The sequence below is a fragment of the Antechinus flavipes genome, chromosome 1 (genome assembly GCF_016432865.1).
Source record: "Antechinus flavipes isolate AdamAnt ecotype Samford, QLD, Australia chromosome 1, AdamAnt_v2, whole genome shotgun sequence".
Taxonomy (NCBI): domain Eukaryota; kingdom Metazoa; phylum Chordata; class Mammalia; order Dasyuromorphia; family Dasyuridae; genus Antechinus; species Antechinus flavipes.
The window spans coordinates 456910108-456928027 of NC_067398.1; the positions used below are offsets into that span (position 1 = coordinate 456910108).

At 34.4% G+C, this 17920-nt stretch overlaps 1 protein-coding gene across 1 annotated transcript in view; it reads left to right on the forward strand.

Moving 5' to 3' along the window:
• ARMC1 (armadillo repeat containing 1) overlaps positions 1 to 17920 on the forward strand; it is an 81963-nt gene that overhangs the window by 10922 nt on the left and 53121 nt on the right. Inside the window, exon 3 of the mRNA XM_051970115.1 lies at positions 13820 to 13911. Coding sequence (XP_051826075.1) covers positions 13820 to 13911 — 92 coding nt within the window. The remainder of the gene's footprint in view (positions 1 to 13819; positions 13912 to 17920) is intronic.

The window sequence follows — 17920 nt, forward strand, 5'->3', positions numbered from 1 at the left end:
CATACTGCCTCTTGGTTATAAGATCAAATGCAATTATAAGAAAAAAATCTAGCAAAAATATTTCTAACCACCTAATTTATCATCCTTTTTTTTTAAATTAGCAACTAGAACAAATTTCCATAATAAGAGAATTTGAGCAATTGCTAAAAATTTGTAAGAACAAGATCTGACATGTAATAATGTTAAGCTATTAATACGTAGACATACATAATTAGTTGCTTTTAAGTTTTCCTTTGTTAATGATGAAAAGAAAAGAGTATTACTGTTAGAGCCTTTTTTGGGAGAGAATATAGAATACATACTGACCATAGTAACAGGTTTGAAAGGGGCAACATAAAAGAACACATGCTGTGGAAGCAGAAGGGGTAGTAATTTTAGGACTAACATCAGCTTGTGGTATAGTCTGCTGTTAACTCCCTGAAATTTAAATTTTATTGATACCTTTTGCTTTTTAAGATATAGATACTCCCTGGAATCTTCCCCTTTCCTATGCTTCCTTGTTTCAAAGAAAATGATGAGTAAAAAGGCATCTGTAGTCCTCTCTGCCATTCTTTTTTAAGAAAAAAGGAAATATATTATATCATTTATCCTTTGGAACTACTAATAATTGCCTATTTTGAGTTCAAGTAGCTTTTAGTGTTTTTTCATTTATATTTTTCTCTTTCTACAGTTCTTCCAACACTTTCTCTCTTTTGTCATCTTTTCCAATCTGATGGCTATGAGGTAAAATGTGAGAGTTGTTTTAGTTTGTATTTCCTTTATTAGTAATTTTGAGAATTTTTTGATATGATTGTTTATGGTTTATAATTCTTGTTTTGAAAACTTGTGTTCAGATTCTTTGACCACTCTGCAGGTGGTAGTTTCTTAAGGGATAGTTACAATATGGAATCTGAAATCATATCAATGAAGTGTGTGTGTGTGTGTGTGTGTGTGTGTGTGTGTGTGTGTGTGTGTTTTCAATGAAAATCCATTGGTCTGTCTTGTGCTGAATGGATCTTCTACTCATGCATGATTTTATAATGTCATGCATGGTCATTTGGTTTACTGTTAATGTAGAATTCTATATGTTTTACATATTTGATTATACAATATGAAAAATACATGCTATTATCACCATTTGACAAGTTTGTTTTTTAAAGTCTGGGAAGCTTTTTAAACTCAGGGGAGGGATACAAGTTTTCCAAAATTCTAATTTTTGCTTGAAAAGTCAAATTTCATCATTGGCATTAAAGATTGCTGGTTGTTTTCCTGAAAGTAGTAGGATCACTTCAGTCATTTTCAAAAGCATATCTGCCAAATACTCATGTCTAAGGTAACAGTAGTTTATCAGTTGTTCTTTGGGGGGGGACGGAGGGAGAAGGAGGAGGGAGAAGTCCATGAAAATCATAAATTATTTTTCCCAGAAATGGCTGTTCCTCAGTCTTCAGCTTTATGCATACCACACATTTCAGTACACAGGATATTTAAAAGATATAATCAAGATTTAGATTTGCTAAAATTAAACTTTTATTGCTTCATCTAGAACTTCTTAAACTGGGTCGCAACCCATCATGGTTATATAACTCAATGTGGTGGTCATCAAAAATGTAGCCACATGATGAACCAATTCTGAATGCAGTGACCAGAAATTAATTCAAAATCAAACATATGATGAATTCAAAATCAAACATATAATGAATTCAAGATCTTTCTGGAAGTGCTTGCCTGTATTATGTTGGGAGACTTCACTGTAGCCTTGATTCTAAAACCACAGCATGAATGAATACTTTGCACTGTATATGCTTGAATGCTCCAGAAACACCTCAGTTCAGATTCAAGATGGGATTGTATAAAAATTTCTTGGATGGAAAGAAGTTTTGAGTAGAAAAAAATTTAAGAAGCCCTGATGTAGGACATGCTTAAGTGAAATTGGCATTTGTTTTTACTATGAATAGAGAATACACTGGTAACTACTAATTAGGTTAGTGCCACCATCTTCAGTCATGCTAAAAATTGCCAGCAGATTTACCTACCATTGCTTTAGTAGGGGTTCTCTACATCAGTGAAGACATAAGCTGTCCACCTTCCCCACCAATAAATAAATAAATATATGTATTAAACCAACTTAAAACCACATTTAAAAAATTCTCTTAAGTGCTGAAATCTATTTTGTTGAGTTTTATGATTTTATATGTAATATTGGTTTTGCACTGTATTACCATGGCAAAAGTGCCCTAGAAAGCACGTTGTAAGCAATGATAGTATTGTCTTTGGGGCACTTTGATTTCACTCTGTTTGAAGTAGTTTACTTTTTTCATTAATTATCGTTCACATTTATAGCACAGACCCTAATATTTGACAAATTATTCTTCTGTTTTTGTCATAAGTAGGAAGGCAATAAAATCATCCTCCTTTTAAGCTATTCAGGTTGGTAATTTGAAGCGCCTTTGTTGAAATATGAGGCTCTATAGCTGGGTTATAAAATACAGTTTTTTGAAAGTGGTATATTGTGGTTTAGAGAAACCATATCTATTGGTTGAAACTTCTGCTCTTTTTATATAATGGATTCTTATGAATAAAATAAAATACTTTGAAATTTTATGCATTTTTGAGATCAACATCTTATTAAACATTGATAAAGGAAAATTTATTAAGTACTTAAAATTGTTCCTCCCTGTGCTAAGCACTGAAAATAAATAGCTAAAAGCAGCCCTTGCTTTCATGGAGCTCTCAATTTAATGGGGGAAGTAACATGTCAATACTGTACACACAAGGCATATATAGGATAAATTGGAGATAATCTCAGATGATCAGATTACATAGTGGATTTGGAAGGCCATTGTTGTAAAAGCTAAAATTTTAGTTGCTATCTGAAGTAAAGTAGAGAAGCCAGGAGGCAGAGAAAAGAAGGGAAAGAATTCCAGAGAAAGAGAAGTATATCCTTTAGCAAAATAAAAATTTTAAAAGTATCTAAAATACTATTTTTTAAAAAATAAAACATTAATCCGCTGTTTAATTTTTCTGCTGTTTGTTTTGTTTCTTCTATTCCTGTTGACTTCTCCCTTTAGGGAGGAGTAAAGTCATTTTTGGAAAGAACCTTGAAACTAAAATAAGAATTTGGCATCTCTTTGGGTTTTAATTTACTGTCTCCTCTTTATATGTCATCAGTATTGAAGACTGTATGTGTAAAATTTGCTGTGTGTGTAAAATAAGATATACTTATCAGATCCCATTAGAACTGAGAAGCACTGGATTTTCAGGGTTGTTAAAAAAAAAAAAGAAAGAAAAAAAAACCTAATAAAAAAATGAAATAAGTATATTATATATGGAATAAGTAATTAGTCTCGAAATTTTTTGTTCTGCTGTGTTATAATATAAATATGAAAATAATCCCTTGAAGTGTGCTTACTTAAGGTTTTCAAGCTTTGATAAAAGTGAGACAAATTATGAAGTCCTCCTAGTGAAGTTGTATTACCCTTGACCTTGGTGTGTTTTAAAAAAAGGAACAGCAGACCAAGATACTAAAATTAGCATGTAATATCATAGGTTTTTATAGGGAGATATGGGTTTGGTCAAGTTTTTGAAATGATTGATACTTTAATCTTAATAGCAAGGTCATATAAAGTTAAATGCTCTTTTCAGCAGAACAGAAACTATTTCATAATTCTAAACTTGCCTAAATGCTACTTTCATTAAATATTTGTGAATGCCTTCTTTTTAACACTTCTCCCTTCTTGTCAACATTTAATGTTGACATTTTTCAAAGTCCTATGAAAAAGCTAAAAGAGGAGACTCCGCTTTATTAGGCAAGTATTAGATTATAAAGTTCTTCAGGTCAGAACTGTGTTTCATATCTTCTTCTTAGCACAATGCATTATACATATAGATGCTAATAAATGTTGAATAAAATATCAATGGACAGGGAAGTTTTTATTTTAAACAGTGAAAATGACATTTCACATCAACAAATAAATACTTGTCCACTATGTCTAAGGTAGTGCTAGGTTTAAGGAACATAAAGAAGAATATCACAGGTCCTGCTTTTTCATTAACAGTTCAAGAAGTGGCAAATCTTCAGATTAACTGATATACTTAGAGTAAGTGCAAAGAGTAGATTAGGGAAAATCGAGTAGGGAGAAATTTTTGCTCTGGTGGGGCATCAAGAAAGACTTCATGGAGAAATTGGCATTTGACTTTGGCCTTGTAGGAAGGGAAGGACTTTGCTAGATGGTTGAAGTGATGTAGATTCTAAATTGAAGGGAGACCTAATTAGATTGTAATTGGGAAGACAATTAGGAAATGTAAAGTACTCTGTAGGGAACAAAAATTGAGTGGTGGCTGTAGGAGTGGGGGGAAAAAAAGAGGCCAAATGCCCAAGAGAGAAAATATGAACAATAGATTTGGATCTGTGGGGAAGGAAGAAATAGGAGTTAAAGCTAACTCCTCCAGTATTTTGGGCTTTGGTAACTGGGAAGCTTGGGATGCCATTAATAAAAATAAAAAAAACACTTTTCTGATAAAGTGGAAGTAGGAAAGTTGACTAATTTGGTATTACATATTTTGATTGTGATCTGCTGTTTTTATCTAGAATAGATATTGGAAATATAGGACAAGTTGGGATTCAGTGATGATAGACATATGAGAGTTATCTATGAGGGATGATAATAGAAGTTATGAAAATGAAAGGAATAATCAAGAAAGAGAGAGTATAGAGAGAAAAGAAGAAAGAAAAGAAGACCAAAGTTACACCAGCCTTAGAGAGGATTTTCGGAAAAGCTAGAGGACCATGAGGAGTCAGTAAGAGGAGAAACTGGAAAAGTAGGAGAACCAAAAATGTATCTGATCTTAGAAGCCAAAGAAGAAGACTGTATATTGACAATTTTAAAATTAAGTTAAACATTAAAATCTTTGACTTTTTTGATCTCATAACTGTTCAGGCTGCCAAATTTGCATTTTTACTCAGACTTGCTAAAGTTTTTAAAATTCTCTTTTTTAATACTAGAATTTTGGAGTGATAGTTTTTGTTAATATGTTTTATGGAAGGCCATTATGTCATCTTATTATATCTTTTCCTGCCTCTTTCCCAAAATTCAGAAGAAAATTTTAATAGGGAAGATTAATGATGATAGTAGGCCTCAGATGTCAGCAGCTACTCAGAGAAAATGGAGTAGATCTACCTAACAGAGAGCTGTTTTACATTCTGCTTAAGGAGAGGATGTATATAAAAACACCGGATCTGACTGCCAGCCAAACATTTTGCTTGAGTGGATTTTCACATATCAAAACAACTTGGAAAATCTTCGTGTCAGAATAGTATATCTTGTTAATTTAATTTCATTCTGAATATGAGAGTGATTATACTTCTTTGTACTTGAATATTCTAATCTTTCCATTTAGTTTTCTAGTATAAATTAAGTTTTAATGTACAACACATAGTTACTTAGATTTTCGGAAACACTTTGATATAGGTTCTTCATAATTTTATGAATCCAAACCTGATGTTTCTTGATATTGCTAGATGCCAGATCATTTAAACCACATTTTGTACTGGAACACAAATAGCCTTGTCTTTGAATAACTTGTAGAATTCCTGGGAGGAGAAAGGTATAGATAGGAAGGAGGAATTTTTCAAATATGGGTACAATTACCACGAGAGAAATTCTGACATTGTAGCACACCTCAACAAATGCTGAGTTTCAGTTTCATGTGATGTTTGGCAAAGTAGAACTTTGTTACTAATTTTTATAAGTAATGTAGCACAGTGAAAAATACTTTTACTGTGTATGTGTTTTATGCAACTTTGCATTGCATTATTAAAAAAACCCCTATTCAATTAAGAAGTTGGAGCTCACCAATTGCTGAGTGAATCATATTGTTTCTTAATGGTTTATTTTCTGAATCTGAAACTGGATTTTTTTTTTTTTATTTTATTGATTTACTTCCCCAGTTTCCTGTGCTTTCATCCTAAACCACATCTTTACCCATTGCCTTTGACACTATTTGACCTGGCACACAAAAGGAATCCCAGAGGCTGTCTTTTCCAACCTGACCCTTACAGCTGAGAGTGAGTTTTGTGGCTCAAAGCCCTTTGGGAAGTGAGAGATGAGGTTCCTCATTTGGCTTTGGCACCTTGAGTCCTGGAGTTTTTTTTTTAAACTAGTCTAAATCATCCTCTCTACAGTGTCTACATGTTGCTCCCAGTTTTTTCTAAAGTCAAGAACATCTCTAACCCAGTTTTCTTCATGAAAGCCCTGCAGATACCCGGAGTTACTGTTTCTTTCTGCTAAACATACTCAGTTTCTTCAATGGATATTGATTCATATGGCGTTGCGTTCTTGAGCTAATTGGTTGCCCTTCTTTCGATGCTTTCCAGCATGTCATTGTTCTTTATTGAACTTCAGCAAACATTTATTAATGTTCCTGGGAGGAGCAAGGTATAGATAGGAAGGAGGAATTTTTCAAATATGGGTACAATTACCATGAGAGAAATTCTCACATTGTAGCACACCTCAACAAATGCTGAGTTTCAGATATTGTTAGGTGTTAACAATGCAAAGATGAAAGTGAACAAAACAGTACTTATGCTGCAGGAGTTTACATACTATTGGAGAAAACAGTTTGTACCTGAACATTAAAACTAAAAATATATATAAAGTAGTTTGTTAGCAGAGATCAGAAGAAGTTTCATTCATGTTGGAGGTAATGCTTAAGTTGACCTTGGAAGGAAGCCATGGATTCTGTAAGTCCTTCTCAAAATGTTTTATCAGAAATTGAAGTGGATATCTGAGCAGAAGAGAGTTGGATGAGTATATATTAAATCTGGAAAGGCAGATTAGAGCTATGTTGTAAAAGATTCAAATAGAAGAATTTATATTTTGTCTTGGAGGCAGAATGGAACATTAAGCAATGGAATAACATGAACACAGTTGTGCTTTAGTAATATCAATTCAATACTTGTGTGAAAGATGAATTGGAGAGGAAAACCTAGAGACTAAAAAACCAATTAGAAAACTATTCTAACAATCCATCAGGTAGACAAGGGCTTGAACTGAGTTGGTTGCTATGTAAATGGAGAGAAGATTATGGATGCTAGATAGGTTGTGAAGATGGAATCAAAGTAGTTGACAGTTGATGGGTAAGCAGGCTTAGGAAGATGGAGGAGTTAGGAACAACATACTGAGTGGGTGATAATGCCCACAACAGAACAGGGAGTTAATATATGGGTAGGCCCAAGATAGACTCTTTTGATTAAAAGAATTTTAAATTCTCTTCCCCTCTCTCCTCTTCCCCATCATTGAGAAGGCAAACAGTTTACTATAGATTATATATGTGTAGTCATGCAGAAGTTTTCTATTAGTCATGTTTTAAAAGAATACATATAGACTCATCCCTCCCCCCCAAAACTCCAAGAAAATAAAGATTTTTTAAAAAGTATGCTATGTATATATTTTCAGGCTCCATCAGTTCTTTTTCTGGAGATGGATAGCAATTTTTTTTTTTTTAATCACAAGTCCTGAATTGTCTTGGATCTTTTATTGTTGAAAATAGTTTTCATTCACAGTTGATTATTGCTGTTACTGTGTATAATCTTCTCCTAGTTCTATTAATTTCACTTTGATGAATCAGTTCATGTAAGTGTTTTTGTGAAAGCATCTTGCTCATTGATTTCTAATATATAGTATTCCATCACAACAGAATTAGTGTAACACAAATTGTTCAGCTATTCCCTCAATTTCCAATTCTTTATCTCCAGAAAAGACCTGCTGTAAATATATATATATATATATATATATATATATATATGTATGTATATTGTTTTTTAATCTCTTGGGATGTAGATCTAGTAGTAGTATTTTTGAGTCAAAGAGTTTACAAAAACCCTTTGGGCATAGTTCCAAATTGTTCTACGTAATGATTGAGTCAATTCATATTTCCACCAACAGGGAACTAATGTCTCATTTTTCCCACATTCCCTTTAATAGTTGTCATTTTCCTTTTTTGTCCAGTTAGTCAATCTTATAAGTATGAGGGAAGTATCTCAATATTGTTTTAATTTGCATTTCTTCAGGGATTTAAAACATTTTTCTTCATATGGCTATAGATAGCATCTGAAAATGTCTTTTGATCATTTTATCATTTTTGGGAATGACTCTTATTTTTATAAATTTGACTAGTTTGTATATTTGAGACATGAGTCCTTTACCAGAGAAACTTGCTTCAAAATTTTTTCCTACTTATGATTACCAGCTTTATTTCCCTCTATTCTTTCTAGTCTCTCTTTTTTTTTTTTTACTTTATCCTTCAGAAATGTTTTGTTTCTGACTGTTCTCATCCAAGTTGCCATCCTTTTTATCACCCTATTCCCCTTCTCTTATCCCCTTTTGTGTCTCCTTTTCCATTTGACCAATTCCATTGAAGGAGTTTTTTCCTTCAGTGAATTTTTGTGCCTCTTTTTCCATTTGACCCACTCTGCTTCTTAAGGCGTTGTTCTTAATAGATTTTTGTAATTTTGCCATTTGGCTAGTGTGTTTTTTTAGGAATTATTTTAACTACTATTTTTATGCCTCCTTTACCATGCTGTTGACTCATTTTTTTCATGATTTTTTTTTTGCATTATTCTTATTTCTCTTCCTAATTTTTCCTTTATTTCTCTTCATTTTCAAATTCTTTTTTGAGTTCTGTGGCCTGAGACCAATTTATATTTTTCTTGAATGTTTTGAATATTAGAGTTTTTACTTTGTTTTAGTCTTCTGAAGTTGTGTTTTGATCTTCCTTGTTAACCATGGTAAATTGTTATGGTTAGAATATTTTCTGGCATTTGCTCATTTTTCCAGTTTATTTTTTGACTTTTAACTTTTTGCTAAAACGGGGCTCTGTTTCCAGGGTAGGGTACATTGTCTCAAGCTTCAGGGATTTTTTCAAAAAAAAAGATACATCTAGAAACATGTTAGTTTTCAGAACTTCCAAGGTGATATGATGTAAGGACAGGTATGTTTACTACTGTCCTGGCCTGTGAGTTACCACAAATATTCTTTTTTGCCCTGGAACTATATTGAGGGTCCCTTCTCTACTGCAGCCACAAGACAAAACACAGGATCCTGTTTTTCTGATCAGTTATTTAACCCTCTTACTATCTATGGTCTTAGATTTGTTCTTAGATTCTGATTAGCTGCCTCTGGTGATTATCACTCTGAAGGTGTGCTCCAGATTTGCTCAGACCTGGTCTGTGTTTCACTTTAACCCTGGTACAACGGGTGTTTCTTGCTGACCTTTTTACTTGTTTTTGGTTTGAAAATCTTTCACTCTTTAAAGGGTTTAGGGAGAACTCGGACACGTTCCTGTCTTTTTTCCACATCTTGGCTCCACCCTAAGTCAGTCTTGAGATATACTCATTTAAGGTCAGTAAGCCAAAAATAATGGTTGAACAATGGAGACTAAAAAGGATTGGTTTTTCTTGTCAGAGAACCTGTAGAGAATAAGATCATGAAAAACCAGATAGAACAGAGTGTTTCAGAGGAGGAGCAGCAGGTAGTTAGAAATGTTAAACGCTGGAGAGAGGTCAGGAAAGATAAAATATGGACCAAAATGGAAGTATTAAAAACCAAAAATTCTTTTTAAAATTTATGAGAAAGTAATGATAACTTTGAGAGAATTTATCATTAAGTATAGTAAAATTAGATTTAACTCTTTATGGTACATGTTTTATCTTAACATTTGTTTACAGTGTTCAATTCAGTTTGTATTACTGTGTACTTGTTGGTTGGTTGTTTCATAACTGTTCTGCAGTCATTTTACTTGAAATTTTTTTTTTTCATTCTAAAAGGGAAAGACTGTATTCATTGTAACACTTCTACTCTCAGCCCCAGCAGCTGGTACAAATCTTTAAATAGAGCAAGTGCATAAGAAGTGTTTGTTAATTAAGATGAATTTCCTTTTCTAGGGTACCTTCAGCTGTAGAACTCTTAACTTGTAAGATTAGTAAGATTATTTGTCTTGAGAGTGGATTAGAATTTTCTGTTTTTAGCTGTTCCACTGGCAAGTATTAGATAACACCACTTTTGCTGTACTTATCTACTTGTCTTGCCCTGTTGAACTTCAGGCTTGCCATCTCCAACTTGCCCTTTAGACATCTTGAATTCGATTCAATATACATCTAAAATGCATTGTGTCCAAATTGGAACTTATCTTTCCCTCTTAATCCTGTGGACACCACCCCTCCCCCAACCTTGCCTGTTACAGTAGATATCAACAACATTTCTCCAGGTCTCTCAATCTAGGAAAAATCCTTGACTCCTCACTATGTTATACTCACCATAGTCTGTTGCCAAGGCAATAACTGCGCTGTACATAAAATCAGTTTGTTTGCAGGCTTATTCCATCATTTTCTCTCCAAAGCTTGTGGGGGAAGAAAAACCCCATTAAATTTTAGTCAATTAAACATAAAAGAGAAGTAATTAGTTTATAATTTTTTTTAACATTAGTTTTTGGTGTCTTTATCTTTAAAAAAAAAATTATTTTTTCAATCAGCAAAGATCTGTCTTTTCTCCCTCTCCATCCTCTCCCCATACTCCCTGTAAATTTGATAATGAAAGGAAAACAAAATCTTTATTACAAACACATATAGTTGGTCATTATAATGATCAGAGTTACTAATTCTTTAAAAGTTGGTTTTACTTTATTGTCTTTGCATAAATGGTTTTTCTGATTTTGTTAATTGTGCAACAGTTCATACAATTCTTCCTAGATTTCTCTGAAACCATCTCCTTTGTTATTTTTTGTAGCACAATAGTATTTTATCCCATTTATGTACCATGACTTGTTCAGCTACTCTCTACTGATGGACATCCTTTCAGATTCCCATCTTTTACTTTCACTTTCATTGTTTTTTTATAGCATAATAGTAGTCTGTCCCATCTATGTGCCATAACCTATTGAATGAATGAAGTGTGTTTCTGTACCCAAGTCTGTGTATGTGCACCTCACATGCACATTCCTTCTTTTGGTTGTTTCAATTGAGAATGAGATTTAATTGTTGGCCCCTTCCCTACACTCTCCTCCTTGTTTATATAAATGTCTACTTATGTACCCCTTTTATGTGAAGTAATTTTCCCTAACATTCTTTCTGATTCCTTTCCCCCTTACCTACACCCTCAGTATATTCTTCTCTCTTTTCTTTCTTTTTTAAAAAGTTGTCAAGATACAACAGAATCACTTCCAAATCTTGTCTAATTAGATTCCCTCTGTGACCTCTGATGATGAGGGTTCAGGGAGAATGTCATCTACCCATATTTGAATATAATTAGTTTTTCTTTGTTTTGTCCTTTTATAGTTATTTATTCATATTCCCCTTTTTGTATTTAGTCACTCTTGTATTTGAACTTCAGAATTACTCCACAACTCTGGTCTTTTTTTTCAGGAATGCTTGGAAGCCCTCTGTTTCATTAAGGGTATATTTTCTCCCCATAGCATTATACTCAATTTCACTGGGTAAGTCTTGACTATAAGCCTTTTTAGAATATGATATTCCAACCTATATCCTTTAAAATAGTAACTACTGAATTGTGTGTGTGGATGTGAGAGAGAGAGGGAGAGGGAAGAAAGGAGGAGAAGGGTTGGGGAGAGGGAAGAAAGGAGGAAGGGAAGGAGAGACAGAGATTGAGATTGACTATAATTGTTTGATATTGAATTTTTTTTTGTGGGCTGCTTATAGTATTTTTTCTTTGGAATGGAAGCTCTGGATTTTGGCTGCAATGTTGCTGAGAGTTTTTGTTTTGGGATTTATTTCAGGAGATAACTGATGGATTCTTTATATTTATACTTTACCTTCTGGTTCTAAGAGATTTGGGTGGTTTTCTTTTTAAGAGTTCTTTAAATAGGATGTCTAAGGTCTTTTTTTGTTGTTATGGTTTTCAGAAAGTACAATGATTCTTACATTTTTCTCCCAAATCTCTTTTCCAGGTCACTTGTTTTTGGTATGAAATAACATTCTCCTCCCCCTTCTCCCCCTGATTCCCTCTCTCCCCCCTCCCCCCCACTTTCCCCCTCGTACCCCCCGGCATTTTTTTTTTTAAATTTAATATAATTCTTGTTGTCTCATGGAGACTTTAGTTTCTGTTCTGTCCATTGTAATTTTCAGGGAGTTTGTTGTTTGGGCTAAAGTGTTAATACCCCTTCCAATTCCTTCTTCTATAACCATTTCCTTTCCAAAGTTTTCCTCACTCTCATTTCATTTATAAAAACAGTAAAAAAAAAAAATTTTTTTTTTTAGACTCTTCATGTTTTTTAAGAATTCTATTTGAATTTGTGCCCAAGCTATGCATTTCTCTGAGGAATTACTTGTAGAGGCTTTGGAGTAATTCTCTTCTATTTGTGTCTTGAGGGTCTCTGCTATCATAATAGCTTGTTATTGAGATTTTTTTTGTTTGTCCAGTCTTCCAACCTCTTTCCTTACTTTGGACTTGTTATTAGAACTCGGCTCTGCCACACTTTTAGAGGAATTAGAATCAATTTTTTTTTTTAAATCCCACAATTGAAGTTAAATGACTTGTCCATGGTCTTGCCCAGCTAGCAAATGTTAAGTGTCTGAGGTCTCATTTGAACTTGGATTTTCCAGATTCCAGAACAAGTGCTCTATCTATTGCATCATCTAGCTACCTCTGCCACCCTTTTAGATGGAAGGCCTGGGTTGGTTTGCGTACTTTTTGGGGATATATTGCGTATTGTATTATTCTAGGATCTCAAAGAGGCTGGGGATCTGGAAGCCTATGGTGTTCCTAAGGCAGTCTGATCCAGGGCAAAGTCTGTGAGTGCTGTACCCTGGTCTGAACTCTGCACATTCCTATGCTGGGTTTGGTCTAAGTAATAGTAGACTGTTAAGCTCAGACACCATTAGTTAGCAGTGATATCCATTAGTTCAGACACAGAAGTGCAGGTTCCCATTAGATCTGATCTTCCTACTCTGATTATTTCTCTGCAAGGCTTCAAACTGGAATGGAGACTAAAGAGGTCTATTGCTGTTGCTTGCTTCTGAATTTGCTCTTAAACTATAGTCTGAGACTTTTGGAATAGGTAATTTGAGGACTGGGCCACTTAATCAGTCCTTTCTGGATCTATGACTAGTTACTGTGTTTTGGGCAGCAAAGTTGCTGATCAGTACTTTTTCCTATCATGATGCTCCAGAATGGTCTGGAAAAGTCCTGTTATAGATTTGGGACTTCTTTAATCCTCTAGTTCACGGTCTCTCCTTTGGCACTAAAGTGCTACCCTGTCAGCAGTGTTCAACAAACCTCTGTCTCCCTATGTTGAGCTGGGCAGGAAAAATAATTCATAATTTTTTTATTGGATTTTCTTATCAGTATTTTGTGTAGTATATTTTCTGTTTGGCGCAGTTTGAAGATGGGGTTCAGCTCACATTATTGTTCTGCTCTGCTTCTCCATCTTGGCTCCCTGTTTTTGTTTTATATTTTTTCAACTTTTTAGATATCAAGACTTAGCCTTTTTACCATATTTTAGAGATGTTCCACTTTTATTAGTATCTTTTCCTCTTCAAATTCTTGAATTTACTAATTTGTTGAGATGTTGAACCTTCAAGCTCCAGTTGAATATAAACTTCTTGAGGACAGTAATGGATTTATTAAAAAAAATTTTTTTAAATCTTTTCACCTAGAAATGTTAGAACTGTTGCCAAAAAATACTTTTGAATCAAAGTGGCTTAACCAGACTGTTTATTGAGCATAGTATTAACATTAATAGATAGCTTCTAAATAAGGAAGAGAACCTTTTGCAGTAAATTAATTAATTTGGATAATTTAGAAATAAGAATTAATTGTTTCTGTTTCAGGCTCTACGCTACTTGGCAGAATGCCGGGCTAACAGAGAAAAGATGAAAGGAGAACTGGGTATGATGTTGAGCTTGCAAAATGTAATACAAAAGTAAGTAGACAATATTTTGTTTTGCAAAAGGTAGAAAAATAAATAGATTGGCTAAACTTTTACATACAGTTCATGTAAAGTCTTAATTGAATTCTTGAAATTGAATAGGTATTTGCAGGAAGTCCTCATTTATGCTTCATTATTTGTAGAAGATACATTATCATTTCAAGTTATTTAAGATTTTTGATTGACCCCAAAAAGTGAGAGAAGGGCCTAATAGTTTTTTTCATTTCTACTGTAAATTGCAAAAACAAAAAAATCCCTGTATTGTCTTTAAATGACTGAAGTAAGCAGAATAATAACTGATTTTGTGTACAATTATATTTAATATGAATGTAGTATGAGTTCTAGCAGTGACTTTGAACCTTTTTGAGTTTTAAGACTCTTTTAAAAAAACAAAAATGTTACACTGTTGGCATCCACCAATAAAGAAAATACATCGTGATAAAAAGCTTTTATGAATTTGTAATGCTTTTAAATTTGTATCTTATTCATCACAATTATCTATATATGTTTCAAAAATAATGCCTATATGAGAGACATTATTTACTCTACAATTATGGCTTACTACATTGAATTATCTTGTATATTTTGTTGGGAATTAAAGAAAGGTCAGAATAACAGTTTTTGGTGTATATATTGTGGTTTCCGAGATTCCATGCATCCACAAATTAGGAACCACTTGTTCCTTATTATATTGAATCAGAAGGTTATGGAACAAACTCATTGGGAATTTATGAGTTTCAGAAAGTCTTCTTTGAGGGATTTGATAGGCTTCTATTTTTGAGGAGATAAAAGAGGAGACTTAAGGCCATGTTATTGATTGTTCAGAAATCAATTGCTCTTGAGTTGCTCATGGCCACATAGGGCTCTGGAGCCAGATTCAAGCAAAAGGAAGATTTTGCTTGAAAACAAGCTCTGACCTGAGTGAACTTATTTGGGTGGTAGACTTTACCTTAGAGGAATAGAGGCACCCCATTCCTTTTAAAAAAATCCTACCACTTAAGGCAAGGAGAAGTCATTGTCCCAGAAAGACTTGTTCAGGCCCTCCCTAGTGCAGCTCCTTCTTGCCTTTCACTGTCACATCTCTGCACCACTCTTCTACCTGCTCTGAGGCAGGGCAGCCTTTTACCATCCCTAAGAGATTCCAGAGACCCTCTCACAACACAGTATTTCAAGGCCCTTTTTATGCTGTTGCTTTGTATTTCCTGAAGGGCTTCTTAGATTCCTATTCCTATTCCTTCTGTTTTTCCTATCTCCTGTGCCATAAGCCTCCCAGGCCTTAAGAGGACATTCAGCTCTGACTTTTAGGGAAAAACCTGAATTCGCTTGATCATTTTTGTCTCATTTCTTAATGGAAAATGACCTTTATATGGTAATTGATAAAATATGGATAATTAGCTGGGAGTTGTTAGCCTAGATTGTAGCAGTATTAGATTGTAGCAGTATAATAGAAAAATACCTATCTGCCCTCACTGAATTCATTTCACTAGTTCTAGATGACCTACATCCTTGGATCCTGAAAGAATTGGCCAATGTCTTTACTGAGCCACTGTCAATGATGTTTTAGAGATCTTGGGAAAAAGAGAGGTATCTTTTATTTTTTAAAAATGGAGGAAGTCAAAAATTTGCAAATTTATAAGTTATTTAGCTTGACTGAGTCCTAGAAAGGAAGCAGGGATTACAAAGTACCAGGCTTCAAGAAGTAAAGAAGTCATGCTAGGCCAATCTCGTTAACCATTTTTACAGGATTACTAAATTAGAAAATGAAAGGAATACTGGGGATTCAGTTTATGTAGATTTTAGCAAAGCTTTGATAAAGTTTCTTATACTGCTTCTGATGAGAACGTGGACATACTTAGTTTGGATGAAAATACAATCATTTGGATTCAGAAATGATTTTGACCAGCCAGATTCAAAGAAGTAGTTAAAGTTTCAGTGTCATCCCAGCAGGAGGAATACAAAGAGGCTTGATGCCTAAGCTAAGTGAAATGAGCAGAAGCAGGAGATCATTATACACTTCGACAATGATATTGTATGAGGATATATTCTGATGGAAGTGGATTTCTTTGACAAAGAGACCTGAGTTTCAATTGATAAATGATGGACAGAAGCAACTACACCCAAAGAAAGAACACTGGGAAGTGAATGTGAACTATTTGCATTTTTGATTTTCTTCCCGGGTTATTTTTACCTTCTGAATCCAATTCTCCCTGTGCAACAAGAGAACTGTTCGGTTCTGCAAACAAATATTGTATCTAGGATATACTGCAACATATCTAACATATATAGGACTGCTTGCCATCTAGGGAAGGGAGTGGAGGGAGGGAGGGGAAAAATCGGAACAGAAGCGAGTGCAAGGGATAATGTTGTAAAAAAAATTACCCTGGCATGGATTCTGTCAATATAAAGTTATTATTAAATAAAATTTAAAAAAAAAGCAAAAAAAAACAACATTTCAATGTCATCATAACAGGAGATCTCTAGCTAGAGTGTCTCCAGAATGTTTGTTGACCCTGTGGCAACTACCGTTTTTATCAGTGGTTCAAACAAAAGCATAAATATTATATTGATAAAATTTGCAAGTTAAATCAGAGCTGGGAGGGCAACTATAACAGTGGGTGACAAGAGTCAGTATCCAAAACAGATTTTGGCAGGTTTGATCATTAGAGCAAATCTAAGATGATGAAATTCTATTGTGCACAGCCTTTCACTTGGGTATAAAAATAATTACCTTAATGTAAAGGGGATAACTTAAAAGATTATAAAGATAAAGTGAGTTTCAAGATTATAAAGTGAGTATCACTTTTTTTTACTATAGCTTTTTATGTACAAAAATTATGCATGGTTAATTTTTCAACATTGACCCTTGCAAAAACTTGTTTCAGCTTTTCCCCTCCTTCCTTCCACCCCTTCCCCTAGATGGCAGGTAATCCCATACATGTTAAATATGTTAAAGCATATGTTAGATACAATATATGTATATATATATATATTTATACAATTATCTTGTTGCACAAGAAAGATTGGATTTAGAAAGAAGGTTTAAAAAAACCTGAGAAGGAAAACAAAAATGCAAGCAAACAATAACAGAAAGAATGGAAGTGCTATGTTGTGGTCCATACTCACTTCCCAGTGTTCTTTCTCTGGGAGTAGCTGATTCTATTCATTACAGATCAGTTGGAACTGATTTGGATCCAAGTGAGTTTCACTTTAACTGACTCATATTCTGTTCTGGGTGCCATAGTTTAAGAAGTAAATTGATAAGCTGGAGAGTGTTTTGAGAAGGGCAGCCAGGATGGTGAAAAGGGTAGTAGTTTCATGTCATAAGAAGATAGTTTGGGGCCAGGGGAGGATTCTGGGAAGATAGGTGGAGTAGGTCTGAAAATTCCAAACTCTCTAGATTTCCCCCACAAACAATACAAAATTGTGCCCCTGAGAAAACTTAGTCCTGTGCAAAAATAAGACTTCAAGCAGAAAAAAGAGTCCTGGAACAATCTGAAAAGACCTGAAGAAAGAACCTAAGACTGGATTTAATTGGTATAAAGTGTAACACCTCCTCTCCCTCCTCCCCCCAATCCCTCCAGGCTACCTCTGCAGAATGGTGATCTCTGGGGCTAGCTTGTTTGGAGGTAGCCTTAGCCCAAATCACAGGAACTTACATGTCAATGACTGTTTGGGGAGTAAGGGCACTAAGTTCAGGAAGACTCTCCTGATTAGCAATGCCAGGCCCAACTATTCTGCTGAGATGAGATTCTGGATAAGAAGCACATGCCCTCTGAGTGCAGAAGTAGTGGGGCAAGAAAGCTTCTGGCTGCAGCCCTTGCAGGAGGTTTGGGATTTTTGGCCAGAGGGAGAGATAAAATGAAGCCAGAGACACAACACCCACCATAGAAACTTACTATGGGAATAGGGGAGACCAGGGTTCATCTTCAGAGGAGGCAGTGAAGGAAAAAAAAAAATCTCTTATACTCCAAAGAGTAATGTTAAATGGCTTCCTGCCCAGAAA